The sequence below is a fragment of the Carcharhinus amblyrhynchos genome, chromosome 7, assembly GCF_965287045.1.
Source record: "Carcharhinus amblyrhynchos chromosome 7, sCarAmb.v2.hapA, whole genome shotgun sequence".
Taxonomy (NCBI): domain Eukaryota; kingdom Metazoa; phylum Chordata; class Chondrichthyes; order Carcharhiniformes; family Carcharhinidae; genus Carcharhinus; species Carcharhinus amblyrhynchos.
The window spans coordinates 103,388,622-103,414,793 of NC_137330.1; the positions used below are offsets into that span (position 1 = coordinate 103,388,622).

General features: G+C 42.8%; 1 protein-coding gene across 2 annotated transcripts in view; it reads left to right on the forward strand.

The window, feature by feature from the left end:
• LOC145345169 (forkhead box protein O3-like) overlaps positions 1–26,172 on the forward strand; it is a 172,264-nt gene that overhangs the window by 63,667 nt on the left and 82,425 nt on the right. For both annotated transcript variants that reach the window (XM_080192871.1, XM_080192870.1), the window contains exon 2: positions 6,364–7,789. In XM_080192871.1, the coding sequence (XP_080048997.1) occupies positions 6,364–7,764 (1,401 nt within the window). In that variant the 3' untranslated portion in view covers positions 7,765–7,789. The remainder of the gene's footprint in view (positions 1–6,363; positions 7,790–26,172) is intronic.

Sequence of the window (26,172 nt, forward strand, 5' to 3'; positions counted from 1 at the left end):
CCCCTTCGGCCCAACTTGTCCATGCTGCCTTTTTTTTTAAACCCCTAAGCTCATCCCAATTGCCTGCATTTGGCCCATATCCCTTTTATACCCAGCATACCCATGTAACTATCTAAATGCTTTTTAAAAGGCAAAATTGTACCCATCTCTACTACTACCTCTGGCAACTTGTTCCTGTTACTTGCCACCCTCTGTGTGAAAAATTGTCCCTCTGGACACTTCTGTATCTCTCCCCTTTCACCTTAAATCTATGCCCTCTAGTTTTAGACTCCCTTACCTTTGGGAAAAGATATTGACTAGCTGATCTGTGCCCCTCATTATTTTATAGACCTCTATAAGATCACCCCTTAGCTTCCTGCGCTCCAGAGAAAAAGGTCCCAGTCTATCCAGCCACTCCTTATAACTCAATCTATCAAGTCCCAGTAGCATCCTAGTAAACCTTTTCTGCACTCTTTTTTTAGTTTAATAATATCCTTTCTATAATAGGGTGAGCAGAATTGCACACAGTATTCCAAGTGTGGCCTTAACAAATAAAACTGGACCCAGCACTGATCCCTGAGGCACACCACTGGTCACAGGCCTTCAGTTTGAAAAACAATTCTCTGTAACCACCCACTAGTCTCTGTCAAGAAGCCAATTTTGTATCAATTTAGATACCTCACCCTGGATCCTGGTGAGATTTAACCTCATGCAACAACCTACCATGTGGTACCTTGTTAAAGGCCTTGCTAAAGTCCATGTAGACAACATCAACTGCATTGCCCTCATCTACCTTCTTGGTTATCCCTTCAAATAACTCAATCAAATTTGTGAGACATGATTTTCCACTCACAAAGCCATGCTGACTGTCCCTAATCAGTACTTGCATCTCTAAATGCCTACAGATCCTGTCTCTCCAAGTACTTTCGGACAACTTACCCACCACAGATGTGAGGTTCACTGGCCTGTAGTTCCTAGGCTTTTCCCTGCAGCCCTTTTTAAACAAAGGCACAACATTTGCCACTCTCCAATCTTCACGCACCTCACCCGTGACAATTGATGATTCAGATATCTTGGCTAGGGATCTGCAATTTCTTCCTTAGCCTCCCACAATGTCCTGGGAGGCACTTCATCAGGAACTGGGGATTTATCTACCTTGATGCGCTTTAAGACTTCCAGCACTACCTCCTCTGTCGTAAGTACACTCTTCAAGACATCACTATTTATTTCCCCAAGTTTCCTAACGTCCTTGCTTTTCTCAACAGTAAATACTGATGAGAAATATTCATTTAGGATCTTGTCATCTCTTGTGGCCATCTATGGTCAACATAGATGACCTTGTTGATCCTTAAGAGGCCCCACTCTTTCCCTAATTATCCTTTGCCCTTTATGTATTTGTAAAAGCTGTTTGGATTATCTTTTGCCTTATCTGCCAAGACAATCTCGTGTCCCCTTTTTGACCTCCCTGATTTCCCTCTCAACTCTACTCCTACACCCCCATACCCTTCAAGGGATTCATTTGATCCCAGCTGCCTATGCATGTCATGTGCCTCTCTTCTTGACCAGGGCCTCAATATCCCAAGTCATCCAGGTTTCTGCTAGCCTTGCCCTTCACTCTCTGAGGAATCCGTTTACTCTGAACCCTGGTTAATTTACTTTTGAAAGCATGCCACTTACCAGACGTCTCTTTGCCTTCCCACAGACTCCCCAATTAACTTTTGAAAGTTCCTGCCTGATACCATCAAAATTGGCCTTGCCCCAACTTAGAATTTTAACTTTTGGGCCAGACCTATCATTCTCCATAGCTATCTTAAAACCAATAGAATAATGCCACTGATCCCAAAGTGATCCCTCACTAACACTTCTGTCACCTGCTCTTTCTTATATCCCAAGAGGAGGTCAAGTTTTGGCCCCTCTCTAGTTGGGCCATCCATATACTGAATGAGAAATTCCTCCTGAATACACTCAACAAATTTCTCTCCATCCAACCCCCTAATACTATGGCTGTTTTGGCCAATATTGGGAAAGTTAAAATCTCTAACTATTGCCACCCTATTTTTCTTGGAGCTATCTGTAATCTCCTTACATATTTTGTTCCTCAATTTCCTACCGATTATTTGGGGGCCTAAAGTACAACCCTATCAAAGTGATTTCCCCCTTCTTATTTCTCAGTTCTGCCCATATAGACTCAATGGCCGAACCCTCAGATATATCCCCTCTCAGTACAGTTTTCATGATGCCTTCCCTAATCAGAAGTGCGACTCCCCCTCTCTTATCACCTGTTCTATCTTCCCTATAGCATCTGTTACCTGGAACATTGAGCTGCCAATCTTGTCCCTCCCTTGGCCATGTTTCAGAAATTGCTATAATATCCCAGTTCCAAGTACCCATCCATGCCCTGAGTTCATCTGCCTTGCCTGTCAGACGTCTTGCATTGAAATAAATGCAGTTTAATCTGGACTTCCCTTGCTCTCTGTCCTGCTTTTGCCTGATCTGTCTGGTACTAGGATTACTGCATTTACTACTTCCTGTGCTCTCTAACTTCTGTGGTGTTCTCAAACTTCTCTCTTGTATCCCTACTGCTTTGGATCCCAACCCCCTTTGCCAAACTCGTTTAAACCCTTCTGAGTGGCTGTAGCAAATCTCTCCGCCAGGATGTCAGTCTTGTCCTGGTCAAGAGGGATGGTTTACGCTTGAACTGATCAGTCCTTCCCCAGAAAAGATCCCAATGATCCAAAAATCTGAATCCCTGCTCCTTGCACCAGCTGTCAAGCCATGCATTCATCTGCCTTATCCTCCTATTCGTACACTCATTAGTAGGTGGCAGTGGTAGTAGTCCTGAAATTACTACCTTCGATATACTGCCTAACTCTCTATATTCACACTTCAGGACCTTTTCCTACCTATGTCGTTGGTATCAATATGTACAATGACCTCTGGCTGCTCACCCTCCCCTTTAAGAATGTCCTGCAATTGCTCAGAGACATCCTTGACCCTGGCACCAGGGAGGCAGCACACCATCCTGGAGTCTCAATTGTGGCCACAGCAATAGGACAAATTGAGTTAAGGAAGATGTCAAGCGATCTCTCGTCACTAAAGCCCCTGTGTCCGAGAAGTTGGGGAGTACTCATCCTTTACCCTGCTACTCCATTACCTGCCCTCTTTGAAAGCTTTCCTAATACTTTTCCAGTAGCTGCTTTTAAGAAGTGGACAGACTAGGTTTGCATCACACACTGTTAACTGTGCAATCAATCAGCAGCAGGTTTTTCTCAGGGCTGAGCAGGCTTCACGGTTTGTGTGCTGCCTTCCTCAATGGGACCAGGCACAAAGTAATTTTATGCAGTAATCCCTGCGCCCAATGCATGACCTAATTGAATTTCTCCCTCCTTAATTTCCAAATGAAACTTCATGTTTCTTTGTGCACTTTTCTTTGTGTGGAGGCTGAGTTGGGATACAAGGCAGTGGTAGTCTGAACAAAAAAGTAGAAGAGCCTTTAAACTTATTTTCCATATTTCTAGCCATGAACCTCTCCAGTGACAAGAGAAGTTGGTTGTCTGTTTTATTATTTTTAAAAGTCTTATAGTTGATTACTACTGGTTTTTAGCAGTGTGCATTTGACATAGCCTTTTGATGAACCCTTCCCTTTATACTGTAGTGTAATTACCACCAGCAGCAGTGCTGATCTAAGCGGAAGTGTTATTGTGATAATTACCATCAAAAATTCTGGAAGCAATGCCTGACATTTGACAAACTATATACTTAATACGTAATCTGTCCATACAGATTGACAGTGCTGATCACATTTCAAAATGTATCATGGTATTCATCTGAGTAGCCATAAATTATGAGCATAAAGGGTCCATGGAGATCCACAAGGATCTTTGGGGCCTCAACTATTGACTGTGTTCATTAACAACTTGGATGATAAAAATAGGCACATATCCAAATTTGATGACATGGAAGTACAAAATTACAAAGATCTTGATAGATTTAAGCAAAGGAAGCAAAATACTAGCAATGTAGGCAAATGTAAGGTTATTCACTTTGAACCTGAAAAGGATAGAACATGATGCTTTCTAAATAGTGAAGAGCTTGAAACAGCTATGGCTCAGTATCAATAACTGGATGTAGTACTCCAAAAGGGGTGTGACCAATTCTCTCAGTTGCCAGCTCTTGAATTCCAGCCTCCTTGAGATAAAGAGCATTAATTAGATTTTTTAAATGGCTTTCTTTTGTACTTGTGCATTAATTTTTTCATGTGTAGACTTTTTTATTCATTCATGGGGCCTGGGCATTGCTGGCTGGCCAGCGTTTATTGCCCATCCCTGGTTGCCCATGAGAGGGTGGTGGTGAACTGCCCCCTTGAATCATTGTGGTCCACATGCTGTGGGTTGACCCACAATGATGTTTAGGAGAGAATTCCAGGATTTTGACCCATCAACTGTGAAGAAACAGCGATTATATTTCCAAGTCAGGATGGTGAGTTGGCTTGGAGGGGAACTGGGAGGTGGTGGTTTTCATAGTAAGAAGTCTCTCAACACTAGGTTAGTCCAACAGGTTTATTTGGTAGCAAATGCCACTAGCTTTCAGAACTCTGCCCCTTCATCAGGTGAGTGGGGAGTTCTGATCACAAACAGGGCATATAAAGGCACACACTCAGTTTACAGAATACTGATTAGAATGTGAGTCTTTACAGCTAATCAAGTCTTAAAGGTGCAGACAACGTGAGTGGAGATAGCATTAAGCATAGGTTAAAGAGATGTGTATTGTCTCCCATGGTGTTCCCAGGCATCTGCTGCCCTTGTCCTTCTAGATGAAAGTGATCTTGGGTTTAGAAGGTGCTGTCCAAAGATCTTTGAATTGCTTCATTGCATCTTATAAGATAGTACACACTACTGCTACTGAATGTCGGTGGTGGAGGGAGTGGATGTTTCTGACTATGATGCTAATCAAGCGGATTGGATAGTGTCAAGCTTCTTGAGTGGTGTTGGAGCTGCAGCCATCCAGACAAGTGGGGAGTATTCCATCACACTCCTGACTTGTGATGGTGGACAGGCTTTAGGGAGTCAGGAGGTGAGTTACTCACTACTGTATTCCTAGCCTCTGACCTGCACTTGTGGCCATTGTTTGTGGCAAGTCCAACTGATTTTCTGGTCAATGGTATTTTTGCTGTAAGAAAATATTCCTTAAATCCTAAATGGATCTTCTCTACATGATCTCCATTTGCCATTGTTTTTTGACAATCAATCGGTTTGTCCTTTTGGAACTTGCTACTCCCATCAATATTACCTAATATGTTCCTAACTTTTGTGTTATCCATTATCTGGATGTTGATTTGCAGCTCTACAACTTCACACAAATAATACATAGGGTGAAAAGTTAGTCAATCTTTCTTCGTAGTTGCAATTTTCAAGCCGTGGCAACGTTTTTAAAGTCACCACTGTACTCTCTCCAGAGCAATAATGTATTTCCTGAAATGCAGTGCCCAGAACTGTACACAAAGTTCCAGCTGTGACCTAACCAGTGTTTTATGCAATTCCAGCACATCCCTGCTTTTATATTTAATACCTCGCCCAATAAAAGACAGCATTTTATATGCTTCTTTACTGCCTTATTAACCTGCAGGGACCTGTAAACATGCACTCAAAGGTATCTCCCTTCCTCTACCCCTCTCAAAATCTCCCCATTCATTGAATATTCCTTTGCTTTGTTTGCATTACTTCACACTTTTCTGAATTGAATTCCATTTGCTATTTTTCCACCCACTCAACCAAACCATTGATTTCATTCTGGAGACAACAGCTTTCCTTTCTACTATCAACTGCATCACCAATTCTTAGGTCATATGCAAAATTCCGGATCATGCCTCCCATATTTCAAGTCCAAATCATTAATATATACAACTAACAACAAGGAACCCAGCACTGAGCCCTATGGAATGTCATTGGAAATCACTTTCCATTCGTCAAAACATCCATTGACCATTACCCTTTGTTTTCTGCTACTGAATCAGTTTTGGATCCAACTCACTACCTTCCCCTGTATCCCCAGGGATCTCACTTTTCTGATCAGTTTGCCATGTAGGACTTTATTAGATGCCTTACTAAAATCCCATGTAGACAACATCTGCTGCACTATCCTCATCAATCCTCCTGGTTATTTCCTCAAAACATTCAGTAGGACACGGTCGAAGCCATGCTTGAATATCCCTGGTCAATCTATGCCTTTCCGAGTGACAGTTTAACCTGTCTATGTGCTAATTTAAATTAGCCCATGATCTGCTTCCTTGTTAAGAATATACAGTTGTAACTTTTTCTTTAAAAATTTCTTTATACTTCTGCCTTGCTGGTGTACGAGTAATATTTATTATTTTTTGCTTTTCAGAATTCAATCCGCCACAACCTTTCACTGCACAGCAGATTTATCAGGGTACAGAATGAAGGTACAGGCAAAAGTTCTTGGTGGATGATCAATCCAGATGGTGGAAAAGGTGGGAAGTCTCCACGAAGGCGTGCTGTTTCCATGGACAATAGCAACAAATATGCAAAAAGTAGGGGAAGAGCAGCAAAAAAAAAGGCAGCTCTACAAGCTGCACAAGAAGTTAATGCTGAAAGCTCATCACCACACACAAAATGGCCTGGTAGCCCAACATCCCGCAGTAGTGATGAGTTTGATGCATGGACAGACTTTCGTTCACGCACAAACTCAAATGCCAGTACTTTGAGTGGTCGGCTTTCTCCTATAATAGCCAATCCTGAACTTGACAATGTTCAAGATGATGATGCTGCCCCATTGTCTCCCATGCTGTACTCTAGTCCATCCAATGTTTCCCCCACTGCAAGTAAACCATGTACTGTTGAACTACCTAGGTTGACTGACATGGCTGGAACCATGAATCTGAATGATGGGTTGACAGAACATCTGATGGATGATTTACTGGACAATATTAACTTAGCTCCTGCTCAGCAGTCATCACCTGGGGGCCTCATGCAAAGGAGTTCTAGTTTTACTTATGGCTCAAAGAGTCCTGGTTTAGGTTCCCCAAATAGTTTCAGCAATTCCATATTTGGACCACCTGCTTTGAATGCTTTGCGACAGACTCCCATGCAAACCATTCAGGAAAATAAGCAAGCTACTTTTTCTTCCATTTCTCGTTTTGGTAGCCAAACTTTGCAAGATCTCCTTGCATCTGATTCTCTAAGTCACAGTGATGTCATGATGACTCAGACAGATCCTCTGATGTCTCAGGCAAGTTCTGCAGTGTCTTTACAAAATTCACATAGAAACCTGATGCTTCATAATGATCCAATGATGTCATCCTTCCCGGCCCAATCCAATCTGGCAAATCATAATCCGCTACATCGCCAGTCTCCACCTCAGACATCTGCACTTAGTGGCGATAGTGCCTTGTCAAACTCCTTGAATCATGTAGCTTTACCAACAGACTCTAACACAATCTCCAGTAAGCACCAGCTTCAATCATCTGCCAATCAATCTATGCAAATAGGATTGTCTGATTCTCTTTCTGGCCCTCCCTTGTATCCTGGTAACATGATTCTTCCTGCTATGGGTCAAGACAAGTTCCCCAGTGATCTGGATTTGGATATGTTCAATGGAAGTTTAGACTGTGATGTGGAATCCATCATTCGCAATGAACTCATGGATGCAGATGGGTTAGACTTTAACTTTGACTCACTCATATCTGCTCAGAATGTTGTGAACCTGAATGTGGGAACCTTCACGGGTGCTAAACAAACATCAACACAAAGCTGGGTTCCAGGTTGAAGTTGCCTTACAATGGTGGAAGCAGGTCAGTAGAGTCTACCTTCAGTATTGGCTAATTTTGTACATATTGATGTTTGGTGTCTAAGTGTTTAATGAAAGTACCAGACCAGTAAAGAGGAGGTTATAGTGTTTTATAACACAACAAATATGAATTAAAATGCAGCAGAATAAGTCCATACCAGGCCTGAAGATTTAAGTGAAGTTGATTAATTTTAACATTGGCCAGAGATCTTTTGGGAGCCAACCTACAGTCAGAAGTTTGAATGTTTTTCAGGGGACATAAACTGGGCTGATAGAACCCAAAGTTTGCACAGAGCAAAGCATCAGTGGTTTGGGAAAATAGACCTGTGGCAGCTAGAGATGAGTCTCTTAAGTCTGGCATCATCAGTTTGTAACTTTGGTGCCTGCAAACAGTTAATGGCCCAGACTTTACAGTCAACAGTGAAGCAACAACACCTGTCACTAACCCCTAAGAAAGGTGCCCACAAAGATCTAGCAACCTCTTGTGTTGCAGACTTCTCTCCTGATGGCAGTTTAAATCTAATACCAAATCGAGAACCTTGAGACTTGCAGTAGCAGTGATGTCAATGTACAGGGTAAGCAGTCAGTTGAATTGAACTATTCTCACTTCAGCAAACTGGGAAATTAAATGCACTGAATCCCCTTCCTTAAAATTTCAAAGTAAAATAAATGAATTTTGATTGCATTAAGGTAAAATCTGAAATAAAGATTTTTTCATAATGTAGGCTTTTTAAATCATAATGGGAAAAAATGCATTCCAAAAATATAGTAGCTTTTCAGAACCGCAGAAAGTTTTTACCAGTAATTATAAAGTTAATGTGCAGTTTTAAAACATAATTATACCTCATTCAACAAGGTTTGGGGAATTTTGCAGCGAAGCAAACAGTGTAAGAGTGGAAGATAATGTCTACGTGTAGAATTATTATTGATTATGGTCAGCAGTGCACCCCCAAGAGGAGAATTGCTGACAGAAATGTCTGGATTTATAAGCCATTTCAGGCGTGTGCAAACTCCAGAAGATGCTGTTGGTTTAGTCATTGCGGATGCTGACAGTTCTTTTGTTTTAATGTCAGCATGCTTACTGCTACAAAATCTGGGCCAATGTTTTGAGATTTGATCCTGGATTTCTCGTTTCCTTTCCCACTTGTTAGCCACTGCAAATTATTAGACATTTTGTTTATGAGATCTCTCCAACATTAAGGATTTGCAGCACTGGTCCTATGACCTGAAAGTTACCTTACTGTGTGGAAGAGAGTTTGGCACCAACATTATCCAATTGATTGGGCTGTGAGAATTTCCAATTTGGTCTGCTGGACACATCATTTGTTTCACTGATAATTGAGTACTTACAGTGACATGTCCTTTTGGACATCTAACTTTATCACACTTCCCAGTTTACCACACTTTCCACAATTAACCTGATTGTCAGTTCCTTAAAATAAAGTTGAGGTTAGATGGAATCTTTCTTTCAGAATTTATGTTGGCTGCTATTTGCTCTTGCATTTCTTGTAAAATCCTTGTTTTAGTATCTTAATGGAAATTAACCTAATGGGTCTGATTATTCATCTGTTTTGTCATTCCTTTTGAAAGCAAAATACAGAACTATCATGTTACATGTGTGTTCAAGTTTTAAAGGTTTCTTCCTTCCTTGCATGGTGCTACATTCACAGAGTAGCAATAAAAAATAGATATAATTGTGGATACTTCATAGACATCCTCATGTGCCCAAGTGGCTTACCTGATCTTAATAGAAAAATGCCATGTGGCAGAGATGGTATAAACTGTCATGTTAAAAATGTCCAAAACTTGACCTATTCAAATATAATTTGAGAATGAAATTTCATTTTTGAGAATATAACATTTTAAATTTAAATTAGAACACTAAAATGTTCTAAATAATTTAGTATCTTACAAAATTAATCTGTCATCAAAACTAAGACACAGAATTGCAAAAAAAGGTTTTCAAAAGTAGATCTTGGCATCCTTTCTCAAATCATAAAAAGATGGATTGCTGTTTTCAGCCTCCAGAGAATTAAAAAGGTCCCACAGAAATGTAGAGAAATATTTCTTCCTATAAATGGCTCATGACATCTTTTATTTTGGATGATGTGTGTCATTGGAGACGCCACAACTATCCACGTTTCCAGATCAGTGTAAACAAGCCCAGTTTAAATTGTGCATTAATTTCTAGCGGAGTTAGTTGTTTATGTATTTACAGCCAAACATTTTAAAGCTTCTGACAAAAGTATTAATAGTAATGACAAAACTCAAGTTTGTGTAAAATGCGATGAATGATTGTGTCTGCTTCCCCAGTTTACAATTAAGAGCTAAACTGCTTTTGACCCAAATCCTTATATCCCTAAAAGAAAAATCAGTTTCATACCTATTTATTCCCCTCTATTTCTCAGCGATGTCTTAACTTCTGTGTTTTATCTGCAATCCAAGCCATCAATTCGTGAAATGAAGCCCTCCCCTACTGGACTACACTGCAGTCCTCCTCCTGTCATCAGTTCTCAGCAGTGAAAATAAATATAAGTAATTGAAGTTTGAACAATTTTTCAGGCTGACTCTCTTTTAACTATGAGCTTTGTGCTTTCTAGCATGTGCTTTTCCCAACAAAAAAAATCATGTGTGCAAATTGGACCTGTGGCTGGCTCTGGATGCCACAGGAGTTATAAATGGTACAAAACACTAGAATTATCGGCACACATCCCACTTCTGGCCTTATGTTGGACGGAAGATAATTGAATTGGCAGAAGATGGTTGAGCTTAGGACCCTACCCAGAGCAACTCCTGCAACAATGTCCTGGGATTGAGGTGATTGGCCTCCGATCACCACTGTCATCTTTCTTTGTGCAAAATAAATCATAATCAAGTTAGAAATTTCCCCCGATTCCCAGTGACTTCAGTTTCCTCAAGGCTCCTTGAGACCATGTTCATATATTGCTTTGATGTCAAAGGCAGTCATTTGCCACCCCCATAAGGAATTCCTCTATTTCATCCATAGAACTATAGAATCCATACAACATAGAAAGAGGGCATCTGCCCCATTGAGTCTGCACTTTCTTTCTGAAAGAGTATCCCACCCAGGCCCTTCCCATTGCTCCAATCCTGTAACTCCACACATTTACCATGATTAATCCACCTAACCTATGCCTCTTTAAGGGGCAATTTAGCATGGCCGTGGCACATGGGCCATGTTTGGACCGAAGTTGTAATGAGGCCTGGAGTGTGGCCCTGGTGTAACTTGAATTGAGTGCCAGAGCAGGCTGTTGATGCGCATGTGCTGATTACAACCATTGTCAATGATACTTTCTATCACTTTGAGAGTATTGTTTGAGAGTAGACCTGTGGGTGATAATTAGCCAGATTGGGTTTGTTCTGCTGTCTGATTGCAGGACATACAGGACAATTTTACATATTGTTTTGTAGATGCCAACATTGCAGATGTGATGGAGCAACTTAGCTAGAGACCCAGCTAGCTCTGAAGCACAAGTTTGCAGTACTGCAGCTGAGATATTGTGAAGACCTACAGTCTTTGCAGTATCCAATGCAATCAGCTATTTCTTCGCATGGAGTGGATCAAATAGATTGAGAGTGGCATATGTGATGTTGGATACCTGAAACAGCGCTGCCTCGGTGCTGTTAATTTCATATATCAGAAATGAGAAATTGTTGCTGTTATTCTAGGACAGCCACTCTAAACTTTAAAAAGACCTTTTGTCAACTAGTGGCTCTCCAATACACTTGCATCTAATTTTCATAAAGTGCCTCGCATTTGAAAGTTCTAGCATTCCAGTTGGGAGGCAGCATCATAGAGATTAGTGTGCCTCAAATGTGTGGCTTCCCTTTATATTTTACATTTGAATTGTCACTTTAGGGAAATTGTTTGTTTAGATTATGCAATTCACCACTGGGAGATCACCTAACTAGTTAATTAGTTGCTGTTCTGCATACTGGAATCTGGTATGCTTCAAACAAGAAAAATTGTTGTAGTTCCTGGTGAGGCCTAAAATGTCCAGTGCCACCAAACTATGGATTAGAAAATGTTTACTTCAATGGCTGTTTAGTTTTCATCAAAATAAATCCTGCTTACAGAGTAAAACTACTCATCCTGATCCATTCCTTTTTTTTGAATAGATCTTTAATTGTTCACAGTGTGATTTTGTTACACCTTTGCTCCCGCCCAGGAATAAAGTTTATTTATTAATGTCACAAGCTTACATTAATACTGCAAGAAGTTATTGTGAAAATCCCCTAGTCACCACACTCTGGTGCCTGCTTGGATACACTGAGGGAGAATTTAGCATGGCCAATGTATTTAACCGGCACGGCTTTCAGACTGTGGGAGGAAACCCATGCAGACTCGGAGAACATACAGCCTCCGCAGAGTGACCCAAACCAGGAATCGAACCCAGATCTTTGGGAATAATGCTTATGTAAGTGCAGTATATTCAGTTGTATGCCAAGTACCATCACAACAAGGATGCATTTGGGTTCAGTGGCCTCAGGGCTTCATCAGAATCGGTTGGCCACAGATTACAGTTGGCATCCCTAAACATTTTAGGCCTTTCCAAGTCATATGGTACATCTATGTTTTTTAATTCTTAAATAAATTTCATAAATTTAACATGAGTTTAAAGTTATGGCAGGGGAGCTCAATCCTGTGTGTAGCACCACCTGCAGTATGTGGGAATTAGTAAACGCTCTTTGCAGGCTGGATGACCACTTGTGTGGGAAGTGCCACAGGTTTGACCAACTTGAGCACCAGGCTTTGGAGCTTGAGCATTGGCTCGAGGCACTGAGATGTATCCACGAGGCTGAGAGTTATGTGGATAGCACATTTTTAGATTGTGGTCACCCTGCAGCTTAAGGAAGTGCTGAGGGAATGAGTAACCACCAATCAGAAGAAGAAAGGCAGATAGATAGTTACAAAGGGCTCCAGAGTGCATCTCACTCAAGAGCTGGTTTTCTGTTTTGGAAAATGGTGAGAGCAGTGGTTCCTCTGGGGGGTGCAGCTGGAGTCAAGTTCACATTGTGGGTGGATCAGCTGCAAAAGGTGGGAGGAATAGAAGTGGAAGACCAATAGTGATAGGAGACACAATAGTAAGGGATGCAGACAGACGTTTCAGCAGCTGCAGACGTGACTGCAGGATGGTGTGTAACCTCCCGAGTTCTGTGGTCAGGGATGTCGCTGAAATGCTGTAAGTGGGAGGACAAATGGACAGAGGTTGTGATTCATATTGACAACGATATGGACTGAAAAAGGGATGAGATCCTGCAGCAAGAGTTTTACTCCCACTGCCACATGGAGTAGGAGGATAGAGGAGATTAATGTGTAGTTGAAGAGATGATGTAGGAGGGACAACTTTAGATTTGTAGACTACTGGGTCCGTTTCTGGGAAAGATGGGACCTGTGTAAGTTGGATGGGTTAGACCTAAACTGGAATGGGGCTAACATCCTTGCGAAGAGTTTTGTTGGTGTGGGGGGGTGGGTTTAAACTAATTTGGCAGGGGGATGGGATATTGCCTGGATGTAGAATAGGGGGTGCATGGCCAAATATAGAAGAAAAAACTAGGCACAGTGATTATAGACAAGTTAAGGCACAAAGAAGAAGTATGGTAAGACTGGATGGCATTTATTTTAATGCATGGAGTCTGGCAAGCGAGGCAGATGAGTTGAGGGTGTTGATTAACATATGGGAATGTGATATTATTGCTATCACGAAAACATGGTTGAGGAAGGGGCAGAACTGACAACTCAATGTTCAGGTTGAGAAGGAGGGTGTAAAAGAGGATGTGGTGTCCTCGCAGCTCCAGTGACCCAGGTTCAGCTTTGGGTGACTGTGGAGTTTGCATGTTCTCTTTGTCTGCCTGGGTTTTCTCCAAGTGCTCCAGTTATCTCCCACACTCCAAAAATGTAAGTGTTAAATTGATTAGCCATGCTAAATTTTCCTTACTGTCAGGGGGTGGGTATGTGAGGTTAGGGGGGTAAGGCCTGGGTGGGATTGTTGTTGGTGCAGACTTGATAGGCCAAGTGACCTCCTTCTGCACTATAGGGTTTTTGTGAAGGAGTCAATTACTGCAGTAAGAAGGGATGATATCTTGGAAGGTTCCTCAAATAAGGTCAAATGGGTAGAACTTAGGCAGCAATATCTGGGAGTGTAAAGTAGGCCCTCAAATGAAGAGTCAGGAGAGATAAAAGGACAGACATGTAGGCAAATCTCTGAAAGATCTAAGAATAAAGGGTAATAATAGTAAGGGATTTCAACTTCCCCAGCACTAACTGGGATAGTCAAAGTATGGAAGGCTTAGAGGGGCAGGATTCCTAAAATGCATCCAGGAGAGCTTTTTATGTCTCTATGTAGAAAGTCCTGCTCGGTGCTAGACCTAGTTTTAGAGAATGAAGCTGGACAAGTGACAGAAGTCTCAGTAGAGGAGCATTTTGATCATAGTGACCATAACTCTGTAGAATTTGGGTGGTTATGGAAAGGGACAAAGATGGAATGGAAATTAAGGTTCTGAATTGGGGGATGGCCAATTTTAATAGGATGAGACAGGATCTGACCAAAGTTAACTGGGAGCAGTTATTTATAGGAAAGTTGCAGAACGTATTCATCCAAAAAGGAAATGGAGAGAGTATAGGGCCAACATGTCCCTGTGAAAACGAAGGGTGGGAGCAACAAGTTCAGAGAATCCTGAATGTCAAGGTTATAATCCATGGTCGGGAAGGGAAAAAACAGGAGGCGTATGACAGATACGAAGGGCTAAAAACAGTGGAAACTCGGAGCATAGTGCAGGGGGTTACTTAAAAAAAGAAGTTAGGAGAGCAAGGGCATAAAAAACACTGGTGGATAAAATAAATAAAAAACCAAAGGTGTTTTATGAGTATATTGAGGACAGGAGGATGACAGAAAGAGGAAGGCCTCTTAGGGATGAATATGGCGGAAACAGAAGACATAGGTAGAGTTTTAAGTGAGTACTCTGCATCTGTGACTATGTCAAAGGATGTTGTTGGCATAAAAATCAGCGAGGGACATTGTTATTTGTTCAAGTAAATCACATCGAGAGGGAGGAGGTATTAATGGACGTAAAAGTGGATAAATCCCCAGGATGTGGAGATGCCGGCATTGGACTGGGGTAAACACAGTAAGAAGTCTCAACACCAGGTTAAAGTCCAACAGGTTTATTTGGTAGCAAAAGCCATTAGCTTTCAGAGCGCTGGCTGACCCTTCGTCAGGTGTCACCAAAGGGGCAACCAGTGCTGCTGGACTTCAACTTGGTGTTGTGAGATTTCTTAGTGTGTAAATCCCCAGGGCCAGATGAAATATACCCAGACTGTTGTGAGAGGCAAGAGAGGAGATTGCAGCCCATCATCTTTGGCCACAGGAGAGGTGCCAGAGGATTGGAGGACAGTTAATGTGCTACCATTATTCAAGAAAGGAAGAAACCAGGAAATTACAGGCTAGTGAGTCTAACTTCAGTGGTAGGGAAACTACTGGAAAAAAATTCAGAGGAACAGAATTGATCTCCACTTTGGGAGATAAGGATTAATCAAGAATAGTCAGCATGGTTTGTCAAAGGGCAGTCATTTTTTTGAGGAAGTGACTAGGTGTATACATGAGGGTAATAAAATTGATGTAATCTGAGTGGACTTCAGTCAGGCTTTTGACAAGGTTCCACGTGGGAGGCTAATGAAGGTAAGGGCTCATGGGATCCATGGTAATTTGACAAATTGTCAGTGTATTCCACAGGGTTTGATGCTGGGTCCCTTGTTGGTTTAGTATACATTAAGGATCTGCACATAAATGTAGGAGGTATGATGAGTGAATTTGCAGATGACACAAAAATTAGTGGTGTGGTAAAAGTTGAGGACCAAAGCTTTCAATAACAGGATGATGTAGATGGGTTGGTTAGATGGACAGAAGAGTGGCAATGAAACTTAACCCTGAAAAGTTTGAAGTCATGTATTTTGGGAGGACTGACTGGGTGAAATGATGGCACAGTAAGTTAGCATTGCTGCCTCATAGCTCCAGGGACCTGGGTTCGATTCCTGGCTTGGGTCACTGTGTGGAGTTTGTACATTCTCCTCGTGTCAGCACGTTTCCTCTGGGTGCTCTGGTTTCCTCCCACAGTCCAAAGTTGTGCTGGTTAGGATGATTTGGCCATGCTAAATTGCCCTTTTGTATCCTGGGGTGTGTATGTTAGAGGGATTGTGGGGATAGGGCCTGGGTGGGATTGTTTTTGGTGCAGACTCGATGGGCCGAATGATCACGTTCTGCGTTGTAGGGATTCTATGATAATAAGGCAAGGGAGTATATAATGAATGGTTGGAACCTAGGTAGGACAGAAGATCAGACACCTTGGTGTGCTTGCCCATAGACGTCTGAAGACAGCAGGACAGATAGATAAGGTGGTTAAAAAGGCATATGGGATACTTGCCTTTATGAACCGAGGCATTGAATATAAGAGCAGAGAAGTTATGAAGGAGCTGTATAAAACAGTGGTCAGGCCATAGATGGAGTACTATGTGCAGTTCTGGTTGCCAAGCTATAAGAAGGATGTGATTGCACTAGAGAAGGTGTGGAGGAGATTCACCTGGGCTGCGGTGTTTCAACTGTGAAGAGAGACTGGTTAGGTTGGGGTTGTTTTCCTTAGAGTAGAGAAGGCTGAGGAGGGACCTGATAAAATTATGAGGGGCTTTGGCCTTCATAGCGAGGGGGATTGAATATAAAAGTAGGGAGGTCTTGCTGCAGCTGTATAGGGCATTGGCGAGGCCGCAGCTGGAGTACTGTGTGCAGTTTTGGGCGCTGCACCTGTGCAAAGATATTTTGGCCTTGGAGGGAGTGCAGAGGAGGTTTACTAGGCTGATACCAGAGTTGAGGGGGTTGAGCTATGAGAAGAGGCTGAATAAACTAGGCTTGTACTCGTTAGAGTTTAGAAGAATGAGGGGAGATCTCATTGAGATGTATCAGATGATGAATGGGATGGATAGAATAGAGGTGGAGAGACTCTTCCCGCTCAAAAAAAGACAGTAGGACTAGGGGGCACAGCCTCAAGATAAAGGGGGGGGCGGTTTAGAACAGAGTTGAGGAGGAACTTCTTCACTCAAAGGGTGGTGAATTTCTGGAATTCTCTGCCCGTTGAAGTGGTGGAGGCTGCCTCGCTAAATATTTTTAAGACGCGGGTTGATGGGTTTTTGATAAGAGAGGGGATTAAGGGTTATGGGGAGAAAGCAGGAAAGTGGAACTGAGCAGTGACAGATCAGCCATGATCTTATTGAATGGCGGGGCAGGCTTGAAGGGCTAGATGGCCTACTCCTGCTCCTATTTCTTATGTTCTTATGAATCTTCTTAATAGAGCGGTCAGTAACCGGGGGCATAGATTTAAGTTAAGGGCTGAGGTTTACAGGAGATAAAAAGCTTTTTCACGCTGAGGGTGGTGGTAATCTGGGGCACTCTCCTTGAAAATGTGGTAAACTAGGAGGAGGATTAGGCCCTTTTTGAGCCTGCTCCACCATTCATTATGATCATGGCTGATCAAATTCAATATCCTGATTTGTCACCCACCTTCTCCTCCATACCCCTTGATCCCTTTAGCCCCAGTTCTATGAGGATGTGTCTAGGGCAGTGGATAGAGGAGAGCCGGTGGATGTGGTCTTTCTGGATTTTCAGAAGGCGTTTGACAAGGTACCTCACAAGAGGTTATTGCAGAAGGTCAGGGGACATGGAGTTGGGGGTAGGGTGTTAGCGTGGATAGAGGATTGGTTGTCAAATAGGAGGCAGAGAGTGGGGGTCAATGGGTGCTATTCGGATTGGCGGTTGGTGACTAGTGGGGTGCCCCAGGGGTCGGTGCTGGGGCCTCAGCTATTTACCATTTATATAGATGATCTGGAGGAGGGAACCGAGTGCAGGGTGTCGAAATTTGCTGATGACACCAAGATTGGGGGAAAGGCAAATTGTGCGGAGGGTGTGGAGAGTCTGCAGAAGGATCTAGATAGGCTGGGCGAATGGGCCAGGAAATGGCAAATGGAATTTAATGTTGGCAAGTGCGAGGTGGTCCACTTTGGTAGGAAGAATGGTAGGAAGGACTATTACTTACGTGGCGAAAAACTGCAGCAGGCGACGGTGCAGAGGGACCTCGGGGTCCTTGTGCATGAGTCGCAAAAACCCAGCTTGCAGGTGCAGCAGGTGGTCAGGAAGGGGAATGGGATGCTGGCCTTCATAGCGAGGGGGATTGAATATAAAAGTAGGGAGGTCTTGCTGCAGCTGTATAGGGCATTGGTGAGGCCGCAGCTGGAGTACTGTGTGCAGTTTTGGGCGCCGCACCTGCGCAAGGATATTTTGGCCCTGGAGGGAGTGCAGAGGAGGTTTACTAGGCTGATACCGGAGTTGAGGGGATTGAGCTATGAGGAGAGGCTGAATAAACTAGGCTTGTACTCGTTAGAGTTTAGAAGAATGAGGGGAGATCTCATTGAGACGTATAAGATGATGAATGGGATGGATAGGATAGAGGTGGAGAGACTCTTGCCGCTCAAAAAAGACAGTAGGACTAGGGGGCACAGCCTCAAGATAAAGGGGAGGCGGTTTAGAACGGAGTTGAGGAGGAACTTCTTCACTCAAAGGGTGGTGAATCTCTGGAATTCTCTGCCCGTTGAAGTGGTGGAGGCTGCCTCGCTAAATATTTTTAAGAAGCGGGTTGATGGGTTCTTGATAAGAGAGGGGATTAAGGGTTATGGGGAGAGGGCGGGAAAGTGGAACTGAGCCACAACAGATCAGCCATGATCTTATTGAATGGCGGGGCAGGCTCGAAGGGCTAGATGGCCTACTCCTGCTCCTATTTCTTATGTTCTTATGTTCTTATATCTATATCTAATTTCTTCTTAAATTTAGACAGCATCTTAGCCTCACTACTTCCTGCGGTAATTCCACACATTCACCACTCTCTCTCTAGGTGAAGAAGTTTCTTTTCATCTCAGTTCTAAAAAGTTTACACCTTACACTCAAACTATGACCATTAGTTCTGGTAGAGGTGGGAACTCAATACATTTAAGTATTTAGATGAGCATTTGAAATGCCATAGCACACAGAGCTACAGGAAAATGGGATTAGAGTAGACCAGAGGTCTCCAAACTATGGCCTGCAGGCCACATACAGCCCGCAGCGGGCTGCATCCAGATCAGAGTTTGGAGACCGCCGGAGTAGACATTGCTTGATTTGTTTGGTTTATTTATTGCTGTCACAAGTAGACTTACATCAACACTGCAATGAAGTTACTGTGAAAGTCCCCTAGTCGCCACATTCCAGTGCCTGTTCAGGTACAGTGAGGGAGAATTTAACATGGCCAATACACCTAACCAGCACGTATTTCAGACTGTGGGAGAAAACTAGAGCACCCGGAGGAAATCCATACAGATATGGGAAGAACATGCAGACTCCCCACCAACAGTAACCCAAGCCAACATTTGAACCCGGGTCCCTGGCACTGTGAGGCAGCAGTGCTTGGCTACCATGCTGCCCTTCTGGCTGTGTAGACACAGTAGGCCGGAGGGCCTCTTTCCATGCTAAGATTCTATGACTCTGACTGTATGATTATGCAGTGAATCAAACTTCCTGTGTTTGTCAGTTCATAAAACCTAGTCTAAAGTCAAGCTACCAAAAGTATTGCCGTGCTCAGAAACAAAATTTGGCATTGGTCTATATATCCCCTTTGGCATTGATCAATCAGGTGAAGAGGTCAAAATAACATCATACAACTTGCTGATTGATGTGATATTTGCCCCTGTCCTATAGATGACCATGAACCTACAGAACTGGAGTAGGCCCCTCGAGCCTGTTAAGACAATGACAATCTTGATTCAACACATTCTGCAGACTCCATAACCTTTAATTCCCTTGATAGACAAGAATCTATCTACCTCTGTCCTAAAAAATATTCATTGACCCTGCCACCACTGTTCTGTGGAAATGGGGAGAGTTCCAAAGGTTCATTTCCTTTTAAGAGAATTTCTCCTCAACTCGAGTGTTAAAATAGGAGATCCGATATTTTTAAACTCAGTCCCCCATGAGAGTAAATATCTTTCCAGTATCCACAGGATCTTGTGCTTCTTCTAAACTCCAATGAATACAGGCCCAGCCTGTCCAACTTTCCCTCGTAACATAATTCCACTCCAACATATTAGTTGAGTGTACCTTCTGTGAATTGATTCTAACACGCTTATGTTCATTCTTAAATAAGACCAAAACTGTGCACAGTACTCTTGGTGTGATCTCACCAATGTACAATAGTAGCAAAAATCCCTACTTTTATATTTCATTCCCATTGCATTAACAACACTCTATTTGCCTTCCTAATCATTTGCTGTACCTGCATACTAACCTTTTGAGATTCATATACCAAGATATCCAGGTCCCCTGTACTGCAGAGTTCTGCAGTCTCTCTCCAGGAAGGCTTGGTGGCACAGTGGTTCGCACTGCCGTTTCAAATGCTAGAGACCCAGGTTTGATTCCCAACTTGGGTCAATGTGTGTGTCCAGCGTCTGCACATTCTCCCCGTGTCTGAGAGTTTCCTCCGGTGCTCCAGTTTCCCTTCAGTCCGAAAGATGTGCTGGTTAGCTGCATTGGCCATGCTAACTCCTCCCTCTGTGTACCCAAACAGGTGCCTGAGAATGGTGGCTAGAGGATTTTCACAGTAACTTCATTGCAGTGGTAATGTAAGCCTACTTGTGACATTAGTAAATAGACTTTAAAAAAAACTTAAAACCACTTAAATAATATACTGCATAAGTTCACATTTTCCCACATTATACTCTACACCTGCCAAATTTTTGTCCACTCATTTTGTCACTTTGCAGGCTGCTCATGTAAGTTTCACAATACTTCCTATCCATCTTTGGGTCCTATTCCTCTTAGAAAAAAATGAATTCTGACTTGATAAATTGTATTCCTATGCATTAATGTGTTCTGCTATTTCAAATCTTTTGTACTGTCATTCATTAAACAAAGGAAGGAAGGTGGCCTTCAACATCATCCTTGATTAGGTTGTGACACTTGATTGGTAACTTCAGTTTTTTTAAGTGCAATTATTTATCTGGCTTCAAATGCATGCATTGCCACAATCCTGGTGGCTTATTTGTATTTCATATTCAAATTCTAAATGTTTTAGTGAGGGGAAAAATTAAATTTGCATTGTTGCCACTTAACATTGACTGCACAGTCACCTGAAATTGCATTTTTTCTGGCTAATACATATGTTTGAGGTAATGAGCCTTGGTCAGCTTTGGCTGTGTGTGGCTCCTAAACAGTAAATGCTGTTGTCCTCATTGAAATATTATTGAACAGGATATTTTGTGCTAATGATCAGAATTTACTATCAAATATTTAAATATTCTGTGTTGGGAAAAATGGAGAGTTATTTTTATTCAAGAGAAACCTCCAAGTAAAGTACAATTAGTTGTGTTTTTTTGCTAATGGCATGATCAACACCTCGATGATTTGGAGTCAGGTGTACTCACTGACCATATATTTGCACAATCAATTGCAAAGCATGTTTCTCTTACATTAGTAGCAGTTCATATATGTGACTAAGAATACTTTTATAGTACTGACCTCAAATATTTGCTTGAAATATTGGTTATTTAATGATTACTTTCTAAAGTCCATTTATGTTATAGTGATATTGAAGATTTCATTCAATTCATTATAATAATGCTCAAGTCTTTAGTGAATACAAAGTGCCTTGGGATGGCTGATGGGCTTGAAAACTACAATATAAATGCAGGTTTTTAAATTATTTTATGTGAAAGACTCTATCATTTGAAATGCATTTCATTTATTTCATGAGTGTTTTTTTGAGTTTATGTTACTATAATCAGGATGGAAATTGAGCTCCCTGGCTAATTTATTTGGAGTCGCCAAAATCCTAAGGTTAGCTTAGATACCATTCAAGTAGCATTGTTTTCAAATTTTATTTCCCAATCAAAGTGTTGTATAAATAAATGTATTTGGACATTGTATTTCAATGCATTTTCTTTTAGATGAAGGAAAATAAAGATGTTGTAGTCCTTTCACCACCACAATGTTCAAAACATTTTGCAGTCCATGAAATGTTTAACTGTTGTAATGTAGAAAATATGGAAGCCAATTAACAACAAGATCCTGTAAACAATAATGGATTGAGTGGATGAGTGATAAATATTGGCCAGAAAAATCACATTGCTGTACTCATATTCATATAGTGCCATGGGATCTTTTACAACCATGTGATAGAGTAATTATTACTTAAGAACATAAGAAATAGGAGCAAGAGTAGATCATCTAGCCCTTCGAGCCTGCCCCACCATTCAATAAGATCATGGCTGATCTGAAGTGGCTCAGTTCCACTTTCCCGCTTTCTCCCCATAACCCTTAATTCCCTTGCCTACCAAAAACCTATCTACCCGTGTCTTAAATATATTTAGCGAGGTAGCCTCTACCACTTCAATGGGCAGAGAATTTCAGAGATTCACCACCCTTTGAGTGAAGAAATTCCTCCTCAACTCCGTTCTAAACTACGCCCCCCCGCCTATTCTTGAGGCTGTGCTCTCTAGTCCTGCTGTCCTTTCTGAGCGGGAAGAATCTCTCTACCTCTACCCTATCCATCCCCTTCATTATCTTATACGTCTCTATAAGATTCCCCCTCATCCTTCCAAACTCCAATGAGTACAGACCCAGTCTGTTCAGCCTCTCTTCATAGTCCAACCCGCTCATCTCCGGTATCAGCCTAGTGAACCTCCTCTGCACTCCTTCCAAGGCCAAAATATCTTGCACAAATGCGGCGACCAAAACTGCACACAGTACTCCAGCTGCGGCCTCACCAGTGCCCTGTACAGTTGCAGCAAGACCTCCCTGCTTTTATATTCTATCCCCCTCGCTATAAAGGCTGGCATCCCATTCGCCTTCCTGATCACCTGCTTCACCTGCAGACTGGGTTTTTGCGACTCATGCACAAGAACCCCCAGGTCCCTCTGCACCACAGCATGCTGCAGCTTTTCGCCCTTTAAATAGTAATCCCTCCAACTATTATTCCTGCCAAAGTGGATAACCTCTCACTTGCTAACATTGTACTCCATCTACCAGGTCCTCGCCCACTCGCTTAGCCTATCTAGATCCCTCTGCAGACTTTCCACACCCTCCGCACAATTTGCTTTTCCACTTATCTTTGTGTCATCAGCAAATTTCGACACTCTACACTCAGCCCCCTCCTCCAGATCATCTATATAAATGGTAAATAGTTGAGGCTGCGGCACTCCACTAGTCACCAACCGCCGATCAGAATAGCACCCATTGATACCAACTCTCTGCCTCCTATTAGACAACCAATCCTCTATCCACGCTAACACCTTACCCCCAACTCCATGCCTCCTAACCTTCTGAAGCAACCTTTTGTGTGGCACCTTATCAAACGCCTTCTGAAAATCGAGAAACACCACATCCACCGGTTCCCCTCTGTCTACTGCACTAGTCACATCCTCATAAAATTCCAATAAATTTGTCAGACATGACTTCCCCTTAACGAATCCGTGCTGCGTCTGCTCTATCAAACAATTCTTCTCAAGGTGTCTCGCTATTTCTTCTTTGATGACGGATTCAAGCATTTTTCCCACAACAGACGTTAAACTAACCAGCCTATAATTACCTGCCTTTTGCCTGCTACCTTTTTTAAACAGCGGCGTAACATTAGCCGTTTTCCAATCTTCTGGCACTACTCTGGAATCCAGCGAAGTTTGGTAAATAATCACTAAGGCATCCACTATCACCTCTGCCATTTCCTTCAGAACCCTGGGATGCCTTCCATCCGGTCCTGGGGACTTGTCCCCCATCAGTCCCGCTAGTCGATCAAGCACCACCTCTCTAGTGACAGTAATCACATTCAGGCCCTCAACTCCTACCATCCTTCTATCTTTAATACCCGGCAAACTATTCGCGTCCTCCTCCATGAAGACTGAGGCAAAAAACTTATTTAAGGCCTCAGCCATTTCCTCATCCCCCACCACTAAATCCCCCCTCGTCCTCTAAGGGTCCAACATTCACTCTAGCCGACCTCCTCCTCTTTATATGTTTATAAAAACTCTTACTATCCTTTTTTATATTTAGTGCTAGTTTAGCTTCATAGTCTATCCTTCCTTTCTTTATCATCTTCTTAGTCAATCTTTGTTGATTTTTAAACCTCTCCCAATCTTCTACTCGCCCATTACTTTTAGCCACTCTAAACACATCAGCTTTTAATTTAATACTCTCCTTTATTTCCTTCGATAACCACGGCTGATTATCCCTTCTCCCACGATGCTTCTTTACCATTGGAATAAATTTCTGCTGAGCACCGAAAAAGATCTTAAAGATCCTCCATTGTTCCTCAGCAGTCCTACTGACCAATCTGCGCCCCCAATCTACATTTGCCAATTTCTCTCTCATCCTATCGTAGTCCCCTCTGTTCAAACAGAGGACACAGGTCTGGGACCGTACTTTCTCATCCTCCATCTGCATCAAAAACTCAACCATACAATGATCGCTCATCCCAAGAGGATCCCTCACAATAAGATCCCTAATTCTACCAAGACCATCCCATCTGAACAGGTCCCACCTGCCCCAATACTGGTGCCAATGCCCCATAAATTCAAACCCATTCCTCCCACAACAATCCCTGAGCCACCCATTCATCTCTTTAATCCTATTTACCCTACGCCCATCTGCACGCGGTTCAGGTAGTAATCCAGAGATAAACCACCTTGTCAGTTCTGCTTTTTAATTTCATTCCCAGCTTTTCATACTCCCTCTGCAGATCCTCAGTTCCCATTTTGCTTATGTCGTTGGCACCCACATGTACCATAACGACCAGATTCTCACCCTCCCACTCCAGGTTCCTCCGCAGCCCAGATGAGACATCCTGGACCCGAGCACCGGGCAGACAACACACCCTTCTGTATTCTTTATCCCTGTCACAAAGGACAGTGTCTATACCCCTAACTACACTGTCCCCAGTTACCACTACATTCCTCTTTACTCCTTCCTCTTTGTCCTGTGTCTGCACCACTGTACTGTGGGCAGTTTGCTCATCAACCTTACAGCCCTCGTTCTTGTCCACACTGGGAGCAAGAACCTCAAACCTGTTGTGCAGATTGAGAGGCTGAGGCCTTTGGGTCCCCCCCCTCCTTCCTCCCCACTCCCCCCTTTCCCCACCCCCCCACCCAGCAGCACCCTCTTGTTCCTGACCCTTAGAGTTAGCCAGTCTAGGGGGTGTGGATGTCTCTTGCACCCCATTATCTACGGTACACTCCCTCTCCCTGATGAGCCTCAGTGCCTGAAGCTCAGAGGCCAGCTCATCTACCTTGAGCTGGAGCTCTTCCAGTAACCAGCACTTACTGCAGACATGGTCACTGGGAAGGACCTTGGGGTCCACCAAGAACATAAGAAATAGGAGCAGGAGTAGGCCATCTAGCCCTTCGAGCCTGCCCTGCCATTCAATAAGATCATGGCTGATCTGTCGTGGCTCAGTTCCACATTCCTGCCCTCTCCCCATAACCCTTAATCCCCTCTCTTATCAAAAACCCAGCTCCCACATCATACAGAAACAGCACATCACATACCCCTCCATCACAGTCTCTTAGTAATTACTGAACACAGTTAAGAAGTCAAACTTACCTGGCCCTTTTCTCCCAAGCCCTTTGATCCTAAGCCCTTACAGCTCACTCTGCTTCCCCCTCACTCCGCTGCCCGCTGTCCACAGCAGGCCCCCTTTTAAACTTTGCGCGGTAAAAAAAATCCCTTCCCACAAAGCCCCGTGGCCCACTTCCTCTCTAGTTTTTAAATCAGGAAAAAACCGTTACAAAGCCTGCGAAAATGTTTACAAAGGCAATCACTTACCTTTACTCCATGTGACCTTCACTCCAGCGAACAAACAACTTGGTTTAATAACTCTTTCAAAAGATGACACATACCTGTCAATGCCCATAGTACTGTACTGAACTGTCAGCCTGCATATATGCCCTCAAATCTGTGGATTCAGTCAAGAATGCCCCTACTGAGCCAAGTCTGAGACCATGTAACCAACATTTCCTGTAGGTTGTGCAAGACCCAAAAGCCCCATGCAGGCCATGCACAATATAAGCAGGCTGAAAAATTTAAAAGGGACATGGGCATAAATCACCTGTGCACTGCAAACAAAAGGGTACTTTGCTTGTAACCAAAGTATTCTAGGTAAGTTAAGCCACAAACTAGTTTTGTAGTTAATCTTATACAGTATTATATGTTCTTTCGATAACAAGATCTAACATGGCTGTCTCCAATAGGAGAACACTTATTCTCTCATAGTAGTCAAAATAAGGTTTTGGATGTTAGAGAATCAGGAGTT